The 20,696-nt window shown below is 51.7% G+C and overlaps 1 protein-coding gene across 6 annotated transcripts in view; it reads right to left on the bottom strand.

Moving 5' to 3' along the window:
- Rfx2 (regulatory factor X2) overlaps positions 1–20,696 on the bottom strand; it is a 61,705-nt gene that overhangs the window by 34,909 nt on the left and 6,100 nt on the right. For 4 of the 6 annotated variants that reach the window (XM_087909249.1, XM_087909250.1, XM_087909251.1 and 1 more), the window contains exon 2: positions 19,458–20,286. The exons of 1 other annotated variant lie outside the window; for it this stretch is intronic. In XM_087909249.1, coding sequence (XP_087765375.1) covers positions 19,458–19,560 — 103 coding nt within the window. In that variant the 5' untranslated portion in view covers positions 19,561–20,286. The remainder of the gene's footprint in view (positions 1–19,457; positions 20,287–20,696) is intronic. One more of the 6 variants, XM_087909253.1, reaches the window with a different exon arrangement.

The raw sequence follows: 20,696 nt of genomic DNA, 5'->3' as shown, positions 1-20,696 counted from the left end.
GCCATTTCTAGCCTTTCTATATCAGACTTAACATCCAGGCTAGGAAACCTTTGGTCTGTATCAACTTAACAGAACTCTGATTCCCACCAACCCACAGGCTGAGTCGCTAAGAACATTCGAGGCCCACAGCTGTGGCCGCCACTCAGGCCTCCACCAGAGTGTGTGGAGCACCCTCTGAGTTGATCCCTCTGAGGATCAGCTGGGATCCTCTTTGCTCCATCACCGCAAAGCTCACTGGAATGGCTTCCACATTTGAACATGGAACGTCAGGTAACCTGGTCCATGGTCACTCATATATTTGGTTTCAGAATAAACTCCCGCTGTCTGAGTAGAGAGCCATGATTTTGTGTCAACATGGGAAATATAAACTCACCCTGGGTCAGGGTGCCCTAAGGCCACCATATTGGTGACTGGGTTGGGGTTGGGCTGGAGGACACCAGCGTTTTGCCCTGAGGGAGTGGCGGCAGAAGTGTCACACAGACAAGCTCGAACACAGGCTCCCCACCTAACGTGGTTGAGTCAGTCCAGAACATGGCCATTTCCACCCTGCAGATACCTGTTGAGCTGGGCCCTGGGGTGGGAAGCTGAACAGTCCTGGTTTTCACTGCACACAGAGTTCGGGGCGCTGAGCTGAGGTGACTTCTGACCTTGCCCAATGGCTGGGCAACTACCTGCCAGACCTCTGCCCATAGTGCTGTCATCCGCGGGGCACTGCTCCCACCCGCTGCTTCCCCACAGCCCTGGTGCTGGAGCCCCTGCATCTCGGGGCTGGCACCCGATCCTGTCCCCATATTCCACTCCATCACTGTGGCAGCCACTTTAGGCAGGCCTGGCCTCTTTAGACCTGGGATGGCCATGCCCCTTCTCCTCCATGCCTGCCAGCTCCCTTGCTCTGTGATGACTCATGGTGGAGGACAGCTGTTACGGCCCGCAAGCCCAGCACCCAGGACTGCACCCAGTTAGTGAGAAGAATGTCTTCTCAGAGCAGCGAGGAGCTTGGAAAAGATTTCTTCTCTATACTGTGGCCTTTTGGAGAGCATGCTTCAAGGCTGCCTCCAGAGTGTGCAAAAAATCCACAGTGTGGCAAGGGCTAGACTTTTCTATCTGAGGGGTAAATAAGGAAAGCACGCTTTCTGATGGCAACCTTCTCTTTTACATCACCTTGAATAATCTCTCTTGACAATCTCTTTACATACATGCGTCTTCCTCCTGCATAGCCATGCATTTCTACACAGTTCCATCTCCACATGCATCTCTCTTCCATACAGCTACATCTCCTGAATCTCTACCCACTCAGCTAATCTACTTCTCTCTGCACCTTCAGCACACACGCACACACACTCGCACACACATGCACACTCACACACACGTGCGCGCACACGCATAGCTCTCACATCTCCCACTTCCTACATCTCTCACACTACCCTCCCCATCACATATCTCCCCTCACAATAAAGCCTCTGGACAAATATGGATCACATCTGCAGGGTCACACAGAGTCACTTCTAAAGTAACAATGAGAAATAGTCAAACTGATCACACAGTTTCTCTTAGGCCACGGAGGTTGTGCTGACCAGCCAGTAGCTCTGAGTGCTCAGGGCTCCCAGACAGGAAGCTACATTGAGACTCAGGTCTTAAACAATAAATAGGTAGTTGGCTGAACCTTAAGGTTGGGGAGAATGTGCAGAAAGTCCATTGCTGAGAAAGTTATGTCTACTAAAGTTGCTTCATGCCTGACCTTGAATCAGCAAAAAACACCTGGGAAATTGACCTCATATAATCATCTCCTGTGGCAACCAATTTGCTTTGAATTTGTTCTGAAGTCTAAAATTAGCTGTCTTAGTGATGACATAACTTTCCTATGTTAGTCTGAGTCATGAAAAACTCCTAGTATTATTTCTGTTCATCAGAATTACACAGTTCAGCAGAGATCATCTTCCTGACCACCCACAGCTACATGTGTGCCCAGCGGATGGAGATAAACACACAGGCAGTGGGGAACCCACGGCTGTTTTTAGTGGCATGTGAGAAAAGTTACAAATAGCCACCTACACTCAGTGACCCCACGGCTTTCCCAAGTGGGGCTCCGTCAGACAGTTACTCAGCTGACAAACACTAGCTGTTGCCTCAGTGGCCTTTGGCAAACAGCCCTTCCCAGTGTCAGACACAGCAGTCCGACATGCCAGGTATGGTGGTGTACGCCTGTTGTCCCAGCACTGGGGAGGCTGAGGCAGGAGGATTGCCATTTAAAGCCAGCATGAGCTACATAGTGAGAAACCATTTCAAAAAAAACACAAATGACAAGGCTGTGAGCCCTGGGCCAGCTGGAGAGGAGACAGAGGATGGAGGACAATGAGGACATGGAATATTGTGTCATAAGGAATCTGCCCCAAGCCTAGGTGGGAGAACTTTTATAGGACCCTTTGGGGGTCAGAGGTCAAGAGCCAAGGTGGCAGTAGGGGTGGGGTGGGGGCAGACAGTGGCCATGGTGAGCAGGATGGGGCCAGGGGCAAAGCCTGCTAGACAGAAATGACAACCTACTGTCACTGCATACACCTGAGAGGCAGATGAAGAACTTGAGGGACATGAGGTAGGGCTGGTAGAGCTGACTCTGGCTCCTGCTTCCACCCTGTCCTGAAGGAAAACAGTGACCTTACTTGTTCCCTTTGGACGTTTCTAGAGCTACCTGTGGAGGTATACCTGTACACCTCCTAGCACTCAGGAGATGAGACAAGAAGGAACTCTAGTCAGGGCTACCCTGGGCTACACAGAGATGTTCAGGTCAACCCTGGGAAGAACAAAAGCCATTTGGAATGTGGTAGCTCCTACCTGTCATCTCCATACCCAAAAGGCTAAGACAGGAGGATTCCTGAAAGGATTGTGAGTTCAAGGCCAGGTTGAGCTACATAAAAAGTTTGAGGCCAGCCTGGGTTGCAGATGAGACCCTAGCTAAAAAACACTGGCTACTTTTGCAGAGACTCAGTTCTCAGCACCCACATGGTGACTCACAACCATCTGTACCACTGGCTCCAGGGAATCCAGTGCCTTCTGACCTCCGTGGACAGCAGACACACGCACAGAACAGTCATGCATGCAGGCAAACACACACACATAAACAAAAAGGGAAGCTCCGGAAGTCAGCTCACGTTACAAACACTGAGTTAACTGAATGAATGAAGAATGAATGCTTACAGGAGCTCAGCTGGCCAGGACACCCATCTTCATACCCATGAGAGATTTTCTCAGAGCAACACTGGCTTGCGCTGGGCCCTGAAGGCCCATGAGGTGTGGAACAGCACGCCTGGATGCTTGCAGCTCCCTTCTGCTCTCACCATGACCTTCATGGATCCCTGGGGACAGAAGTGCCGGGCTGACAGCCATAGACCAGGCATGTTCATTCATCCTCACTGTCTTTCTGTGTTCCTATCTGTTACATTGTCCTCCTCGAAGGCAATGACCGGGCCCTGTGGAGTCTGAGTCCCAAGCTCAGCTTGTTCATCCCAGTTGGGTCCCTTCATAACTTGTAGCCATGAGCCCTGAAGCCTGGTCTTGCCGAGGGGCAGCCTGCCCGGGGCCATTGTCCCTTATGGCAGCTGGGGCAGCCAAGGAGAAGACAGAGCAGGAGCCACTGTCCCCTCCACTGTCCCCCAGGTCACAGAGTCTTCCGGGGTCTGAGACTGGTAATGGTGGGGAGGGTCATGTCTATCTGTTGACAAGGTCTTGGCTGGCCCAACTGGTACTTCAAGCCCCCTAGGAACCTCTCTGACCATGCAGCTGTGCCAATGATGGGGGCTGGCTCTCTGGACTCCCTCTCTCCACACTGGCATTGAAGTAGAGCAACCAATGAGTCCTGGCAGGGATTCCCACCTGGAAGCACTCTGAAGGAAAGGCCCTAGGAGATCACATAGGACGCCATCATAGACACACGCACTCCACCACTAGACAAGACACGTGGACTCCACCACTAAACACGCGCACTCCACCACTAGATAAGACACGTGCACTCCACCACTAGACAAGACACGTGGACTCCACCACTAGACACTCAGACTCCACCACTAGACATGCAGACTCCACCACTAGACATGCGGACTCCACTCTACCACTAGACACACGGACTCCACCACTAGACATGCAGACTCCACTCCACCACTAGACATGTGGACTCCACCACTAGACATGTGGGAACACTTTGCAATCCAGGGTCTATGCAAGTGGCAAAGCCGGACTCATAAGGAGCAAGAATTTCCACAGGGAATAGAAAAGCAAAAATCAGACCCAGTGGAATGCTCAATACTTGTCTCCTAACCTGACAACCTGAGTTCGATCCTTGGGACCTGCATGGTGGAAGTAGGGAACCAACTTTCAAAAGTGGCCCTCTGGCCCCTACAGGTGAACTGTGGAATGCCCAGGTACACACACACACTTACCATAAATAGAAAATGTAAAAAAAAATCAATAATAACAATAATAATAATAATGTTTTATTTGGTCATTCCTCTTTAAGACCAACTCTCACACAGCCCAAAATGTAAAAAAAAAAATCAATAATAACAATAATAATGATGATGTTTTGTTTGTCTGTTCCTCCTTAAGACTGAGGTTCACACAACCCAGGCTAGCTCCAAACTCATGATGTAGGCGAGGCTGGGTGTGACCCCAGGTGCCCCGCCTCTACTCCTACTCCACCTCCCAAGTGCTGGGGTGACGGGGGCGCACCCCCACGCCCACTCCACTAGATCTTCATGGTGTATGACATAGAGGTGCTGGTTTTCATGCAACAAGCTGGCTTCAGTTTTTAATAGGACACTGTCATGTTCAGTGATAAGAACAACCCTGAAAGCTGGAAACTTCTGCACGGCTGCTTTTAAATGTACCAAGACAGGAGCTGAGCCACTTGCATAAAAGTTGGGAAAGTCCCCACTAGGCCATCAAACGGTGTCTTTTGAAGGGAGGATTGTAGGAAGGGGTGACAGGCCCTGCGGATACTGTGGAAGCAGCTGAGACGCAGGTAAATGTCCCACTCGTGCCCTGCTCTGCACTATCGATTTATAGCGCCCCCACCCCTCGGGGCGGAGCGGCTGGAGGAGGGCGGCAGCTGTGTCGCCAGCCCGAGTTCTGGGAGGGCTAGTGTTTACCTCAGCAACGAGGCCGGGTAAATAGTCCCCATCTCCAGCTACAGCGAGTGGGAGGGTCGGATCCTGATACAGCCAGGGCTGGAAAGTGGCCTGCAAGGGGCACCTGTCAGCGATACTGTCCCCTGCATCTCAGCATGCCATGTGGGGTCACTCTGGGTTCGGATTCCAACACCAGCCAGTCCTGAGTGGGATCTGCCTTGTCTGCCATCGGGGTGGCCCTGATGGAGGTTCTAGAAACACCAGGAATTAGATTTTCTTTAAGATTCCACCAAAAACTTAAGTTCAAAGTCAGCAGGACAGGGTAAAAACTCAAGTGCACAGGGACGTCAGCACAGACACCAGCTACCTGCCACCCCGAGTCCCCACATCATCTAATCAGAGAAAAACACATGCAGATGCTGGATGGGAATCGGGCAGGCTTCTGGCGCCGTGTGCCCAGCCCTCATTGTTTGCTGAGTAACAACAGTTGCCAGGGGCAACGCAGTCCACTCCCGTTTCCAAGCGCCCGTTGCTCAGCAACCAAGAGAATACTTCCCAAACCAAACAATGTCATCCCCAGGGCAACTTCTCTATCTCACGTTAACCAGATCTAAAATAAAAAAATAAATAAATAAAAAGAAAGCCCTTCCAAATATGTAATCTATTATTTTCAGAGGCCTGAACAGCAAGACAAATAATCTCTTCTCTATAGTAACCAGAGAAGGCAGGCAGCTCACCAGATCTGTGCTGAGGCCAGAAACCCAGCAACCCGACCAAGGCAGCTCCCAAGGATCCCGGGACTGATGGGCTGCCACCTTGCCTAGCCCTGGGCTGGGAAGGAAGCAAATCACACACAACTGTTCTCTAGGCAAAGAACCAGGGCTTCTATCTGAGAAAAGTGTGAGACCAGAGCAGTTGTTTAACATGAAGGACTCCATGGGAGCCCAAAAGCATGGGAGGAGCCACTCAGCACCCATGGCTCAGGGTGGCCCTGCCCCAGAGGACTCCACAAGGGTGGGAATTGCCACTCCACCTTCCGCCCTCCCAGAGAGAGGAACTGGGTGACTTCAGAGCTCCCACTGGACAGGAGGCTCGAGGGCATGGTCTTGAAAGTCCTCATGAGGGACAGCCCTGACCCATGCTCCACGCCCAGTGAGCTTGTCTTCGGGGACAGGCCAAGGCTTTATAGCAGTCTCCTGTCTGTTCCCTGTTAATTACATTTACTTACATGCCTGCATCCAATTTGCACGTGGAACTCAGAGAATTTGTTGAGTCTGTTCTCTCCTTCCACTAAGGGGATCCTTGGGATCAAACTCTGGTCTTTTAGTGTCTTTACCCATGAGCCATCTCTGTATCTCTGAAAGCATTTCAGTCAGACAGAGGCAGGGACCCCCGGCCCCTGGACCGAGGCAGACTCAGGTACCCCCCAATGACACGGGCAATTGAGCATCCCTGTGGCTCCCCGTGCAGAGAAGGATTTTCAAGCTTCCACCTGGGGGGACGAATACACATGAAAGAATAGCTGTCCCTTCAAAGATCTGGGCTGAAGCGCTGCTCAGTGAATGTAGGGTGGTCATAAGCTGGGGGTCACTACTGCTCTCCACTGGGAAGGAGGCTTTGGAGGTGCAGTGGTGAGGCCCCTCAACTTCTGACCCAAAGGAGGAACAAAGTTATATTTAGGCATCCACCAAAACCAGGACCAGGTCAGCAGCAGGGTGGATCAGAGGGTAAGGGTGTTTGCTGCCAAGCCTAAGGAGCTGAGTTTGACCAGAAGAACCACATGGCGGGAGAAGAGAACCAGCTCCTGCGAGTTGTCTTCTGACCTCACACAGAACCATGACACACATGTACATGCACACATGAATAATTACAATAAACACAATCAGACTTTGCCTTGGGATGAGAACACACAGACAGACAGACAGACAGACAGACACACACACACACACACACACACACACATACGCGCGCCTCTGTGAAGCAGTTCCTCTGTGTGCAGTGTGGTGCCAAAGGGGTGCACACACTGAAACAAGTGACAAAAGCCACAGTGCTAGGTGGCAGAGGGGAAGGGATCTGGTGTAGGGCATAGTGGGCTTGTTGGGGTTCAGTGCCCAAAGGGTGGCCTGCTGCCTTTCTGAGCAGCAGGAACAGAAACCAGGGCTGAGATGGAACTGAGAGAAGGGTGGTCCTGGTGGAGGGTCCACTCGTACAAAGGCCCTGGGGCAGGGTTGTGGCTACTAAGCAGAGCGGATTGAACCAGAATATCACCACAGGTCAACTCAGGGTGAAATCAAAGTGAGCGGGATGAAGACGTGAAGACCGGGTGAGACTCACATCATAAGCTGGCCTGAGGCTGACAGCTTGATGGGAGAAGACGGAGGAGGACAGAAGGACCCGGAGCAGGGATAATGACAGCAGTGGAGTAGGAGGCAGACCACCCGCGGGGGCAGGTGTTTACAGGGGCAGCCAACTGCTCTCTGATTTGTTGTAAGGCCAGTTCTACAGGCCTTAAAGTTTACCAATTCACACCTGGTAAACCTGGCCAAAGACCCACGGCTGGGTGCCTACAGGCCTCGTAGGCAAGCTTATTTCTATCAGCTTGCTAAATGGATGTAGTATCAACCTGCACCATAATGAAACAGCCTTCTCTTTGTAGATGCACGCCCAGAGATGAGAACAGTTCTCAGACCTCACTGAAGAAGAGTCTTCATGTAGCAGACAGTGGGCATCACAGAAACGCACAACCAGCCAAAGCGCAGAGAGCAAGAGACCAAGGGGTGCTCAACCAGGGACTGGGACATCTACGCCACACTCGGGACCACCACAGAAGACAGTGAGCGCCCGGGTCCGGCAGGACCAGAGCAAACCGGTATGTTCTGGACAGGACGGGACCCACAGCAGCTGTGGTTGCTGCATTGGGTCAGGCCAGTCAGCCTCGAAGCACGGTGGGAGAGAGGGGCTCAAGACCACACTCCTGACTGAGGAACTATGGATAGCTGATGGCAGGGAGCAAGAGACAGCTTTCTTAAGGGATGTGGCTACCAGTAGGCCAGCATGCCCCATGGTTGGCCCACACCAGGAATGTATGGCCAGCATTTTGCAGTTGACCCCACACCTAGTAGGTCAGCATGCCCCACACCCAGTAGGCCCCACACCCAGTAGGCTCACATGCCCCATGGTCGGCCCCACACCCGTGGGCCCACATGCCCCGCAGTCGGCCCCACACCAGGAATACATGGGCAGCACACAAGAAGACACTGAGTTTAGTGTGGGGTGTGAATCTGTGAGGAGATGGAGTGGGTGTGATCACGACAAATACTTTATTTTAAAAAGGAACCTGATTACATGTAGATCTGAGAACAGACATCCCCCTGCTCCACCTTCCCCAGGACAAGCAGGACACAAGTGTGATCCTCGTGCTGCCCAGGGTCTGCTTTGTTCTGTTTTTGGTGACTCCATTTCTAGCTCTGTATTAAGTCAGCTCCCAAAGAGAAGCTCAGGATAATTTGGGGAAAATGGGATAAAATGTTCTAAGCCTCTGGAAAGTCAGAGAGACATGGGGACTCTTTGAAATATAACTGGAAAATGCTGTTTGTTTCCATGTTGAGACAGCATCACACATAGCACAGGTTGGCTTCAAACTCTCCATATAGCCCGGGATGGCCCTGAACCAATCTCCTGCCTTCCCAGTGCCTCCAGGTGTGCACATGTGCATTAAATTTTCACCACTGATCATGTAAAGTTCACATTTAAGATTTTACACAGCCAGACGTGGTGGCACATGACTAATCCAGCACCTGGGAGGCAGAGGCAGGAGTTTGAGGCCAGCCTGGTCTACAGAGTGAGTTCCAGGACAGCCAGGGTTGTGAAGAGAGACCCTATCTCTAACAACAACAACAACAACAACAACAACACAGTGCTGGGGACACAGCTTAGGGTTCAATTCCAGGCACCACACAAGAATGGCAGCACTATGGCTGACACATGATTGTCTTTGCACTCACTGGGGCTGAAGGCTTCTGACCTGGCTGTTGGCTGCCCATCCTCCTGCCACCTCCTAATGGCCTGTGTGGGTTTTGTCCAGACACATGGGTTGCCATGGATAACAATTCAGCACTGTAGCATCTCCAACAGCACTACCCAGGGAGCTGGCATTCGGCTCTGTTGCTGCACTCACGCCAACTGCCCACGTCAAGGTCAGCAGTGAAGAGAGTAAGCATGGCAAGACAGTGGGTCACACAGACAGACAAGACAGTGGGTCACACAGACAGACAAGACAGTGGGTCACACAGACAGACAAGACAGTGGGTCACACAGACAGACAGACAAGATAGTGGGTCACACAGACAGACAAGATAGTGGGTCACACAGACAGACAAGACAGTGGGTCACACAGACAGACAAGATAGTGGGTCACACAGACAGACAAGACAGTGGGTCACACAGACAGACAAGACAGTGGGTCACACAGACAGACAAGACAGTGGGTCACACAGACAGACAAGACAGTGGGTCACACAGACAGACAAGACAGTGGGTCACACAGACAGACAAGACAGTGGGTCACACAGACAGACAAGACAGTGGGTCACACAGACAGACAGACAAGATAGTGGGTCACACAGACAGACAAGATAGTGGGTCACACAGACAGACAAGATAGTGGGTCACACAGACAGACAAGACAGTGGGTCACACAGACAGACAAGACAGTGGGTCACACAGACAGACAGACAAGATAGTGGGTCACACAGACAGACAAGATAGTGGGTCACACAGACAGACAAGACAGTGGGTCACACAGACAGACAAGACAGTGGGTCACACAGACAGACAAGACAGTGGGTCACACAGACAGACAAGACAGTGGGTCACACAGACAGACAAGACAGTGGGTCACACAGACAGACAGACAAGATAGTGGGTCACACAGACAGACAAGATAGTGGGTCACACAGACAGACAAGATAGTGGGTCACACAGACAGACAAGACAGTGGGTCACACAGACAGACAAGACAGTGGGTCACACAGACAGACAGACAAGATAGTGGGTCACACAGACAGACAAGATAGTGGGTCACACAGACAGACAAGACAGTGGGTCACACAGACAGACAAGACAGTGGGTCACACAGACAGACAAAGACAGTGGGTCACACAGACAGACAAGACAGTGGGTCACACAGACAGACAAGACAGTGGGTCACACAGACAGACAGACAAGATAGTGGGTCACACAGACAGACAGACAAGATAGTGGGTCACACAGACAGACAAGATAGTGGGTCACACAGACAGACAAGACAGTGGGTCACACAGACAGACAAGACAGTGGGTCACACAGACAGACAGACAAGATAGTGGGTCACACAGACAGACAAGATAGTGGGTCACACAGACAGACAAGACAGTGGGTCACACAGACAGACAAGACAGTGGGTCACACAGACAGACAAGACAGTGGGTCACACAGACAGACAAGACAGTGGGTCACACAGACAGACAAGACAGTGGGTCACACAGACAGACAAGACAGTGGGTCACACAGACAGACAAGATAGTGGGTCACACAGACAGACAAGACAGTGGGTCACACAGACAGACAAGACAGTGGGTCACACAGACAGACAGACAAGACAGTGGGTCACACAGACAGACAGACAAGATAGTGGGTCACACAGACAGACAAGACAGTGGGTCACACAGACAGACAAGACAGTGGGTCACACAGACAGACAAGACAGTGGGTCACACAGACAGACAAGACAGTGGGTCACACAGACAGACAAGACAGTGGGTCACACAGACAGACAAGACAGTGGGTCACACAGACAGACAAGATAGTGGGTCACACAGACAGACAAGACAGTGGGTCACACAGACAGACAAGACAGTGGGTCACACAGACAGACAGACAAGACAGTGGGTCACACAGACAGACAGACAAGATAGTGGGTCACACAGACAGACAAGATAGTGGGTCACACAGACAGACAAGACAGTGGGTCACACAGACAGACAAGACAGTGGGTCACACAGACAGACAAGACAGTGGGTCACACAGACAGACAAGATAGTGGGTCACACAGACAGACAAGACAGTGGGTCACACAGACAGACGACAAGACAGTGGGTCACACAGACAGACAAGACAGTGGGTCACACAGATGGACAATAAGACAGTGGGTCACACAGACAGACAGACAAGATAGTGGGTCACACAGACAGACAAGACAGTGGGTCACACAGACAGACAAGACAGTGGGTCACACAGACAGACAAGACAGTGGGTCACACAGACAACCGAGACTGTCACTGACGTTGACATGAGGACAGACGCACAGGGACAGAGGAACAGTCGGCCATCTTTCCTCCCTCTACCCTGTGCCATGCTCACCAGGAGTCAGAACATTAGCACTCCTGTCATTGCAAAACCTTCTTATGTCCCTGCATGTCCAGAGCCCTAAGACCACCCACAGCGCATCCCACTCTAGGAGCCTGGGGCTTGGCCATCCGTCACACACTCACTCTACAGATGTTTGCCATGTGCTGCTCCAAGCTTTAAGAAACCTGATAGGAATTGAGCAGACCATCTTAAACTTGTGGGTGATATTTCAGGGGGAGGAGGCAGGTGACACCAAGGTCATGGAAAGTCAGATGACAAACACATCTGCAAAAAAAAAGATGGCAGACCAAAGGAGATGGAGGAGGAGATGACGGAGGAGGAGGTGGAGGAGATGGAGAGGAGGAGATGGAGGAGGAGGAGATGAAGGAGGAGGGGGCGGAGGAGGAGATGGAGGAGGATGGGATGGAGGAGGAGGGGATAGAGGAGGAGATGGAGGAGGTGGAGGAGGGGATGGAGGAGAGAACAGGGAAAGAGATGAAGGATAAGATAGAGGAGGATATACATGGGTCCCCATGAAAGCTTCCCCCCCCAACTGCCATGGGTGTGATGAGAAGCCACTGGAAGGTGTCTCAGGACACTGTGGCACATATTTAGAAGTATCAGCAGCTGCCATGCAGAGAACACTGGCTGGTCCAGAGCCAACAAGACCTTGGCAGTGCCACACTCTGGTCCCGGGAACTCCGAGGCAGAGGGAGAAAGCAGGGGAGGCTGCCCTGACACCAGACATTAGAGGGATGGAGAGACAAGTGACAGATGAGGCAGGCCCAGACACCCATGCAGCAGCAAGAGCCTTGAGTGTTGTTAGCTGACACCCAAGGGTAGCTGCCCAAGGGGTAGACACTGAGTCTGGAACTTGGGTGCAAGCCAGGCTAGAGGCTGAACTTAAGGAAGAGACCGGGTTTGCTTCTTGGGAGTCGTGGGGTCCCCAGAAGAATAAGGCAGAGGACCCAGAAGAGAGTGTTCCTCCCAGCCAATGGTGGAGCAGCTAGAAACTGACAAGAGGAGGTGGAAGATGGGAGGGAATAAGAACTATGGCCATGGAGAGCTGGACCTAGGTTCAGAGGATGCACAGGTCAAGGTCACCTGATCTGCATTTTGGCTAGGTGACCTTGGCCAGTGTCTCAAAACTCCTGTCCCCTTGGTGTCTTTCCTGATTAGCGGAGAAAATCAAGCAAGCTTTGGCGGTTGGAGTGAATGGAAGGCAGTGAGCACATGACCACAGCACAGAGTCTGCCTGCGGGCTCAGCACAGAGCAGGGGCCCAGTGAGTGCACACTGGGGACACCAATGGGAACTGAACTCAGTCCTCAGTGCTGGAACCCAGCTCATCCACTGCACCCCACCCCAACACACACAAGCAATTCAAAAACAAACTATCCCAATAAAGGGTTGGCCCAGTGAGTATTTTTGTAGTTCATCATCCACATGGACTCTCTCAAAGCAGCCACTCAAGTGCAGAGCACCGAGCTGTGGGGCTGTTGGGGTGGTCTTGTCCTTGGAGGGAACCCTTTTTCTGAAGGACAGCTTGCACTGTCCCATCTATGACAGAGTGAGGAGAACATGAGGGGTAGAGGGGAGTTAGAGCCCATGGAGAGCAAGGATTTACTTCCTCTCTCCAAATGAATTTTGCAGCTTTGGGGCCTGTCCAGTCTGGCCTTGAATTCACAGAGATCTGCCAGCCCATCTCCCGACTGTTGGGACTAAAGGCATGCTGCCACCACCACCAGCCCAGGCTGGTCTTGGAATTCTCCAGTGTAACAGAGAGTCCTGCTGGGCTAGCGCTAGAGGGTTAACAAGCTTCTTTCTCTAGCCAGGAGCCACAATCCCCTGCTGGGCCATCCCTGGCCTAGCTCTGGAGTCAGCACCCAGCCCTAATCCATCTTTTGTGCTACAGATACCTATGTGAATCTTGTCTGGGAGTTTTCCCCCTGGAAACAAACCCAATGCAAAACTTGGTTTAGAGGAATTCTGGAAAAACCATGGTACCTCATGAATCAGGTATTTGCACTTGGCATTGTATTTTTGGAAGTTTCATTCAATCTGTTTTGAGATATGAAAATCAACTAGCTAAAGTGTAAACACAGGAAAAAATAAAACTGCTGTAAGGCTAGGAAAGCCTTCAGTGCACAGAGGTTGAGCCCCTGCGGCCAAGAGGCTAAGACATTGAGTTCATGCTCAAGTGTCTCTGGTCTTCATTTCACGGACACCTGCATCACCAGGCCCAGTACAAAGGCTTTCTCCCCTCATGGTGCACCAAGGCCTGTCTCACAGCGTCCCACAGGGCAGCTGGCTAAGGCTGCGCTTGCTGAATGAAGGGTGAAGTAATTAATCATGAACTTAAATGGAAGCAACAGGCAGCTATGTGTTTTAATGTGGGTAATTACACTCACGGTAAAATCATCACAGCACAAAACATTAGCGAGCTTATTAATTCAGTGTTAATTACCTGATTGTATTTCAAATGTCTTTCGAAAATTAAAAAATTTGTGTGCACAGTACTTTTTATGTAAAGAGGAGGTAGACAGAAGTTCAGGTGATGCATGCCTGTAACCTTGGCATCTGAAAGTAGAGAACAAAACAGGAAAAGGACCAGCGAGCTGGCTCAATGGATAAAGGGCTTGCTGCCAGGCCTGAGGGTCGGAGTTCAATCCCTGGGACCCCTATGGTAGGAGACAGAATGAAATGAAGCAAGTTGTCCTTTGACCTCTGCACACAGGTGGACGCACAAATGCAGAAATAAAAAATTTAAAGGTTAACTTTATTTTATATGGAATATGGATTTTTATTTCCATATGTTGACTAAGTGTTGAGGATCACTAACCCCCAGAGCAGGGTGGCTGTTTTCCTCAGAGAAGGCACACATGCATCACCGTGACCAAGAGACAATCCGGCGTTAGAAGTCAGAGTCAAAATCCTTCTGACCTTTGCAGCAGTGACCTGGGGACCAAACAAGTGCAGAGGCCTTGGGGGAGGTCTCCTGCAGGAGGGAGGGAGGGGGGCGGCTGACCTGTTTTAGAAAGGCTGCTTGGGCTGCCAAACACTTGCTTAGGCAAGGCCCATAAATAGTCCAGCCTGAGGGGTGAATGGGGAGGAGAGTGGAGGGGGAAGGGGTACTGCACAATGCGGATCCCAAAACAAGACAAGCCAAGATTTCCAGCCTTCTGGGTCAAGCTGCAGTGAACCTTACCACTAGAGTACAGTGATGGGGGATCGAAACTGGTAGTTTCTGGAAGATTCTACAAGTTTCTGGAAGATTCTAAAAGTTTCTAGGTTATTTATGGGTAAGACAGAAGAAAATATTTGAGATTAGTGTCTCAGAATGAACGTATTTTCAAAATATTATCAATTGACTTTTAAAACGAGAGGGGACAGATGATACTAGGGCTGTGTTTCTGTCACCTGGGGCAGCAAGTGTGTCTTTGCAGAGCCCTTCACTGGGCAGGACACTGTGGCACGGTCCTCAGGCTGCAGGTGACCACACTCACAGGAGTAGGATGCCTGCTTTGGCGATGGGTGTGCAGAGGGACATGTCACCCACCTGTCACCCACCCCAGTGAGGACTGGAGGGACAGGAAGCCTGGCTGCTCCTCCAGCTCTGGTGTACTCAGAGCGACAAGCATGGGCCTGTGGGGTGGAACCAGCCTGGCAGGGGTTCAGGGGTGCAGTTCCTACTAAGGAATGTAGCCAGGCACGTGGGGACCATGAGTGGGTGGGGTAGACCTGACACGGTGAGGTGTGGCTCAGGGAGGGGCCTCAAGGGCTCTAGAACCTTCTCTTGTGCCTTCAGGATGCAAGATAGCATCCGAGTGTTTCTGCTGCTGGGGACAGCACAGGTTTTCATCAGCCGGTCACAGGACCGATTACCTGACATTCTGGAACATGTAGAAAACTGTGAGTGCACTGGGCAGGGAGGCCATGAATGGGAAAGAACATACATGTGGTGGGCGTGGAGGCAAGGATGGCAGTGGAGTCACCTCATCTGCAGGGCAGTAGGAGGAGATGGTCCAAGGCAAGAAGGCCTGGAATCAGTTGCTTCCTTCTGGGACACAGGCAGTGCCACATGTGCCTCTGATCCAGAGCTAGTGGCCACCCCAGGGCACATCCGCACAACAGAAACACAGGCAGCAAGGCTGAAGCACAATCAGCAGAACAGCCAGAAGGACAGAGGGCAGGAATGCGGCTGCCAGGCTGCCAGAGGTGCATTCTTTCCATGCAAAATAACAAGGCAGTATCAGTTCAGCCTTGGATGCCTGCTACAGCTCTGGCCCCAAGGACAGCGACTTAAAGAAGGCCAGAGGGTGTGGGGGTCTGCAACAGATGTCCAGGGAAACCCAGAGACCGGAAGTGAATTCACGGGGTGATGGATGGAGAGGGCTGTACAGGAGATGGGGTTTCTTTGAGAGTGATGGAATGTTCTGGTGGTAATGGTTACACAAAGTTGTTGTGACTGTATCAAAAGCCAGAGCTGGGCCTAGAGCAGGAATGTTAGGCTGAGGGACCTTAGTGGGTAGAGTCTAGCACACATGAACTCTTAGGTTCATCCCCAGCACCACTTAACGATGGGGCCCATGCCAGTCATCCAGCACTCAGGAGGCAGAGGCAGAGTTCAAGGTCAGCCTCAGTTACAGAGGGACTTTGATGCCAGCCTGGAATACATGGAACCCCAGGGGAGGGAGGGAGGGAGGGAGGGAGGGGAGGAAGTGGGGGGAAGGGGTAAGCTTCCTTGGGATGTGGCTCAGGAGTTAAGGGAGACCATGAATGCTGATCCAAGGTTCTGACCCATCGTCACCATGGACACGGTCACCCACCATCTGACCCACTGTCACCATGGACACGGTCACCCACAGTCTGACCCACAGTCATGGACACAGTCACCCACCGTCTGACCCACTGTCACCATGGACATGGTCACTCACAGTCTGACCCACCGTCACCAAGGACACGGTCACTCACAGTCTGACCCACAGTCACCATGGACACAGTCACCATGGAACCACGGCTGCTGTACAAATCTGGTCACCAGCTGTTTGTTTCTGCATCATCTGCCAGCGACCTAGGGTTTCACATTTCTTTCAAGTGGTTGGAAAGCATCAAAAATCAAAATGTTTTATGACAAGTTCAAATAAAAGGAAACTCACAGTTCAGCATCCACAAATAAAGTTTTATTGGCACATGGCCCTGGCTGTGCCTACACACACTGCTTTTAGCTACAACCGAGAAATACCAGCGGCAGTGGTCTGGCCCATGGGCAGTGGACACCGGCAGGAGGATGGACGGGAATTTGAAGCCAGCCTGGGCAACCTAGTGAGACACTGCCCCATGAAAAGACAATTTCCTCCATTCTGGTAAACAGCTCAAGAGGCAGAGGGTCCCAAAGTCAGCCTCAGATACCCAGCTGCAGCACCTCATCCAAGACCAAGGAACATCGCTAACAGCCATGGAGTACCTTAAGAAGCCAGAACAACAAGATGCCAGTAGCCACAAGGCACAGGGGTGCTGAGGGCCAGCTGCAGGAATCTGCCTTATGCACCACTGGAAAACAATCAGCAGTATTTTGCTATCCTTGAACTTGCTGGGGTTTCTTGTTTGTTTATTTTGCTGTGTTTAGAAAAAACTCAGGCCTCACTTGTTAGGTGGCCCCTCACTGGGGATTCTAGGCGGGGCTCCACCCTGATCACACCCCAGCCCCTCACTGGGGATTCTAGGCGGGGGCTCCACATCCTGACCAAGCCTCCAGCCCCTCACTAGGGGATTCTAGGCAGGGCTCCACCCTGACCACTCCCCCAGCCCCTCACTAGGGGATTCTAGGCGGGGCTCTACCCTGGCCACGCCCCCAGCCCCTCACTAGGGGATTCTAGGCAGGGCTCCACCCTGATCACGCCCCCAGCCCCTCACTAGGGGATTCTAGGCAGGGCTCTACCCTGACCACGCCCCCCAGCCCCTCACTAGGGGATTCTAGGCAGGGCTCCACCCCCTGACCACACCCCCAGTCCCTCATTAGGGGATTCTAGGCAGGGCTCTACCCTGACCACACCCCAACCCCTCACTGGGGTATTCTAGAGTGTTGCTTAACTTCTGAACTAAACCCATCTCTATCTTTTTTCCAGTTTTTCGAGACAGGGTTTTTCTGTGTAGCTTTGGCTGTCCTGGAACTCACTCTGTAAACCAGGGTGGCCTTGAACTCACTGAGATCAGCCTGCCTTTGCCTCCTGAGTGTTGGGATTAAAGGTGTGTGCCACCACTGTCCGCTTCAGCCCATCTCTTTAACTGTTTTCTACTTTGAGTATCACAGGCTGTGGCCATGGGGAGAGAACTTGCTAGCATGTGTGTGACCCTGGCTTCCACCCCCAGCACCGCATTACCTTATATCTAGCCCTTGGGAGGTGGAAGCAAAGAGTTCAGAGTCATCCTCAGTAACTCAGAGCTAGAGGTCAGCCTTGGGCTATCTATGATCCGGAGTAGGTATTTGCTAGGCAACAGATGCTGGGGTTTGAGGTCTATAAAACAGCAGCAAAACAGACACTCAGGAAACTTTACACCTTCTCAGTATAGCATATTAACACTTGGTATAGATTGTTCTTTCATAATGGACATCTAGCTCAACAGGGAGTCACGGGGGGGGGGGGAGAAAGTGGGTGGGGGCTCTGTGTCTCTAACATCCCAAGACCCACACTCCAGGGCAAGAGAGAGCTGAGTTGCTGAGGGAGAGTGCAGACCCTGGGGTACATAGGTAGCATAGTCCAAGAACTCTGATTTACAAAATCAAATAGAACTTTTAACAGCTCTCTCCAATCCAGCAGCTACTTCCTCCCAGGACCAACTTCCGAGATGACCCTGCAGCTCCTACCAACTTGCCAGAGGGCTCAGGGGGAAAGCCGCTTGATGCTAACTAAGCCTGCCGAGCTGAGTTCTGGCCTTGGGACCCACATGATGGAAGGACAGACCCAATTCCTAAAAGCTGTCTCTGACTTCTACACACAGACATCAAAATAACTTTCAAAATGTAATAAAGTATTACAATCTCAACAAATAAATGGAAAAGATGTAATAAAGAAATAAAATTGCAACCCTTGGGAGTTTCTTCCTAACTCTCCTCTGGTTTCGGGATGGATGGATATTGGAACAGAAGACAGAACTGCTCTGTCTGTCCAAGGTCTGTATTTGTTCCGCATTCAGTTTTAAACACAGTGAAATCACCGGAAACTCCCAACCTAGACCAAGCGGGGAATCTGGGCACTGCCATTGGTCAAGCATAACCAAGCACTTAATAGTCTCCACTGTATGCTCAGTCCTCTACACTCGCGCACTAGGACTTCATCCGCGCTTTGAGATTCTGGAAACTTTCTGGAAAAAAAATGTGTAACTCTGGCCACCTGCGCCCCAGGGGTTCCACGGTGTGGGCATGCGCACATATGCCACTAAGGGCTCAGCAATAAAGGCACCTGCCGCCAAGCCTCACACCCGGGGTTCCATCCGCGGTCCCCAGAGTGGAAGATGCCCTCACCCGCAGGTCCGCCGGCCTCCGGTACTCATGCGCATTTGAGGCAGAAGGGTCGGTCCTGATAGGAAATTGCTGGGGGCGCCATCTTTGGCCTATGCGAGGCTAGAAGCATGGTTGGCAGTCCCCCGGCTGGGAAGACTAGGTAGGCTTCTGCAGGTCTTTTAAGGACTCACACAGCATGCACTCCAGGAACCCAGGCCCGGCTCTCACAGGGGTTGCTAACATGCGACCGCCTCCCCAGCACCTTCTGCCCTTAGCTTGCCACATGGTGAAACACGGGCAGTCACTCAATTTAAGGACCTCAGATGGTGGTTGATTGGGCACACAAGTATTTGCTGAACGGACACTGACTTCAGAACACTGGACAGAAAAGAAAGGCCCGAAGGAATTTTCTAGAAAAGTAGGGGGAATGTGTTCAAATCAGAACTTTACCGTCCTGGGAACCCGAAGCTCCTGTGCGTTTCTGATCCGCTGGTGGCATCCCAAGACGAGAGGCAGGAAAGACAGGCAGGTACACGGAGAAAGTAGCACTCATTTCTAGAAACTTCTTTCAAGAATGTAGCCTACAGACCACCTTTTGAACCGAATGTATTCTGGACAACGTGGTGTTTCTCAGAGGTAAACCGTTTGCCGGGAACAAGATGGCAGGGCTAGGAGGAGCCTGACACCTGCTACTTCCACAAGTGAGCCAGGACTGAGGCAAGCGAGCCACCTTGTCTTTCTAGGACACAGCCCCTTCCCCTCCGGAGATTTCTCTGCTTTGATCTTTCTGGTCTTCTTGGTGTTCAGTCTGGGAAGAGATTTCCTCCTTCCTCTGCCATCTACTCCACTTAGCTCGTTCTGTTCAGAGACCTCGGTTCAACGTGACTCAGTGTCCGGGTGGAAACAGCGGTGGATGGATGGGTGGGCCGATGGGCAGATGATTGATGGATGGGTGGGTGGGTGTGTGAAATGATGAGCGGAGGATGGGTGGATGGACAAAGGCACAGGCATAATGTAACCCATCCACACTCAACCATGAGAATGAAGAAAAGTCTTATACTTGATGCAGCCGATTTCCCAGGGTTCCCTAAGGAGCAGAGCTGACAGAATGAACACGCACATACATGGACTGATTAGAGTTGCTCACAGGCTCTGGTCTGAGTCATCCAACCGTGCTGTCTCCTGATGTGGCCGCAGTGGTTCTTTGGTCCCGAGACTGGACATCTGGTGCCGGAGGCCAGGGAGGTCCCAGAGCTGCCAGGTTTCAGTCCATGGGATCCTGAAGAAGTGGGTTCCAACACCATCAGCGGAACCATCAAGATAAATAAACTTGCCAACGAGTCTGAGGGTGAGCAACAGAAAGCACAGCCATTCTTCCCCACATCCCTTCACATGGGGCGCTACCTGAAGATTGATTTGGCCCAGATTCAGGGTGGGTCTGAGCTAGGTGTACCCAGCTGCTCAGGTTTTAATTAGCTCCAGCTGCAGTTGAGTTAACAAGATGAGCCATCCGGCCAGCAAAGAGGGACCTTGAGGACACAATGCTCATTTAAAATGAGCCAGACACAGGAGCCTGCCTCCAGGAGGTCCCAACATCCCCAGAACCACAGTGACAGGAGCTGAGACTGTGGTGCCAGGGGCTGAAAGCTGGTGCTGAGCTTCAGAGCTTCATCAGGGCAGAAGGGGGCT

The sequence above is a fragment of the Myodes glareolus genome, chromosome 8 (genome assembly GCF_982192425.1).
Source record: "Myodes glareolus chromosome 8, mMyoGla1.1, whole genome shotgun sequence".
NCBI lineage: Eukaryota > Metazoa > Chordata > Mammalia > Rodentia > Cricetidae > Myodes > Myodes glareolus.
The sequence above is the reverse complement of the archived record's forward strand: the minus strand, read 5'-3'. Positions and strand labels throughout refer to the sequence as shown.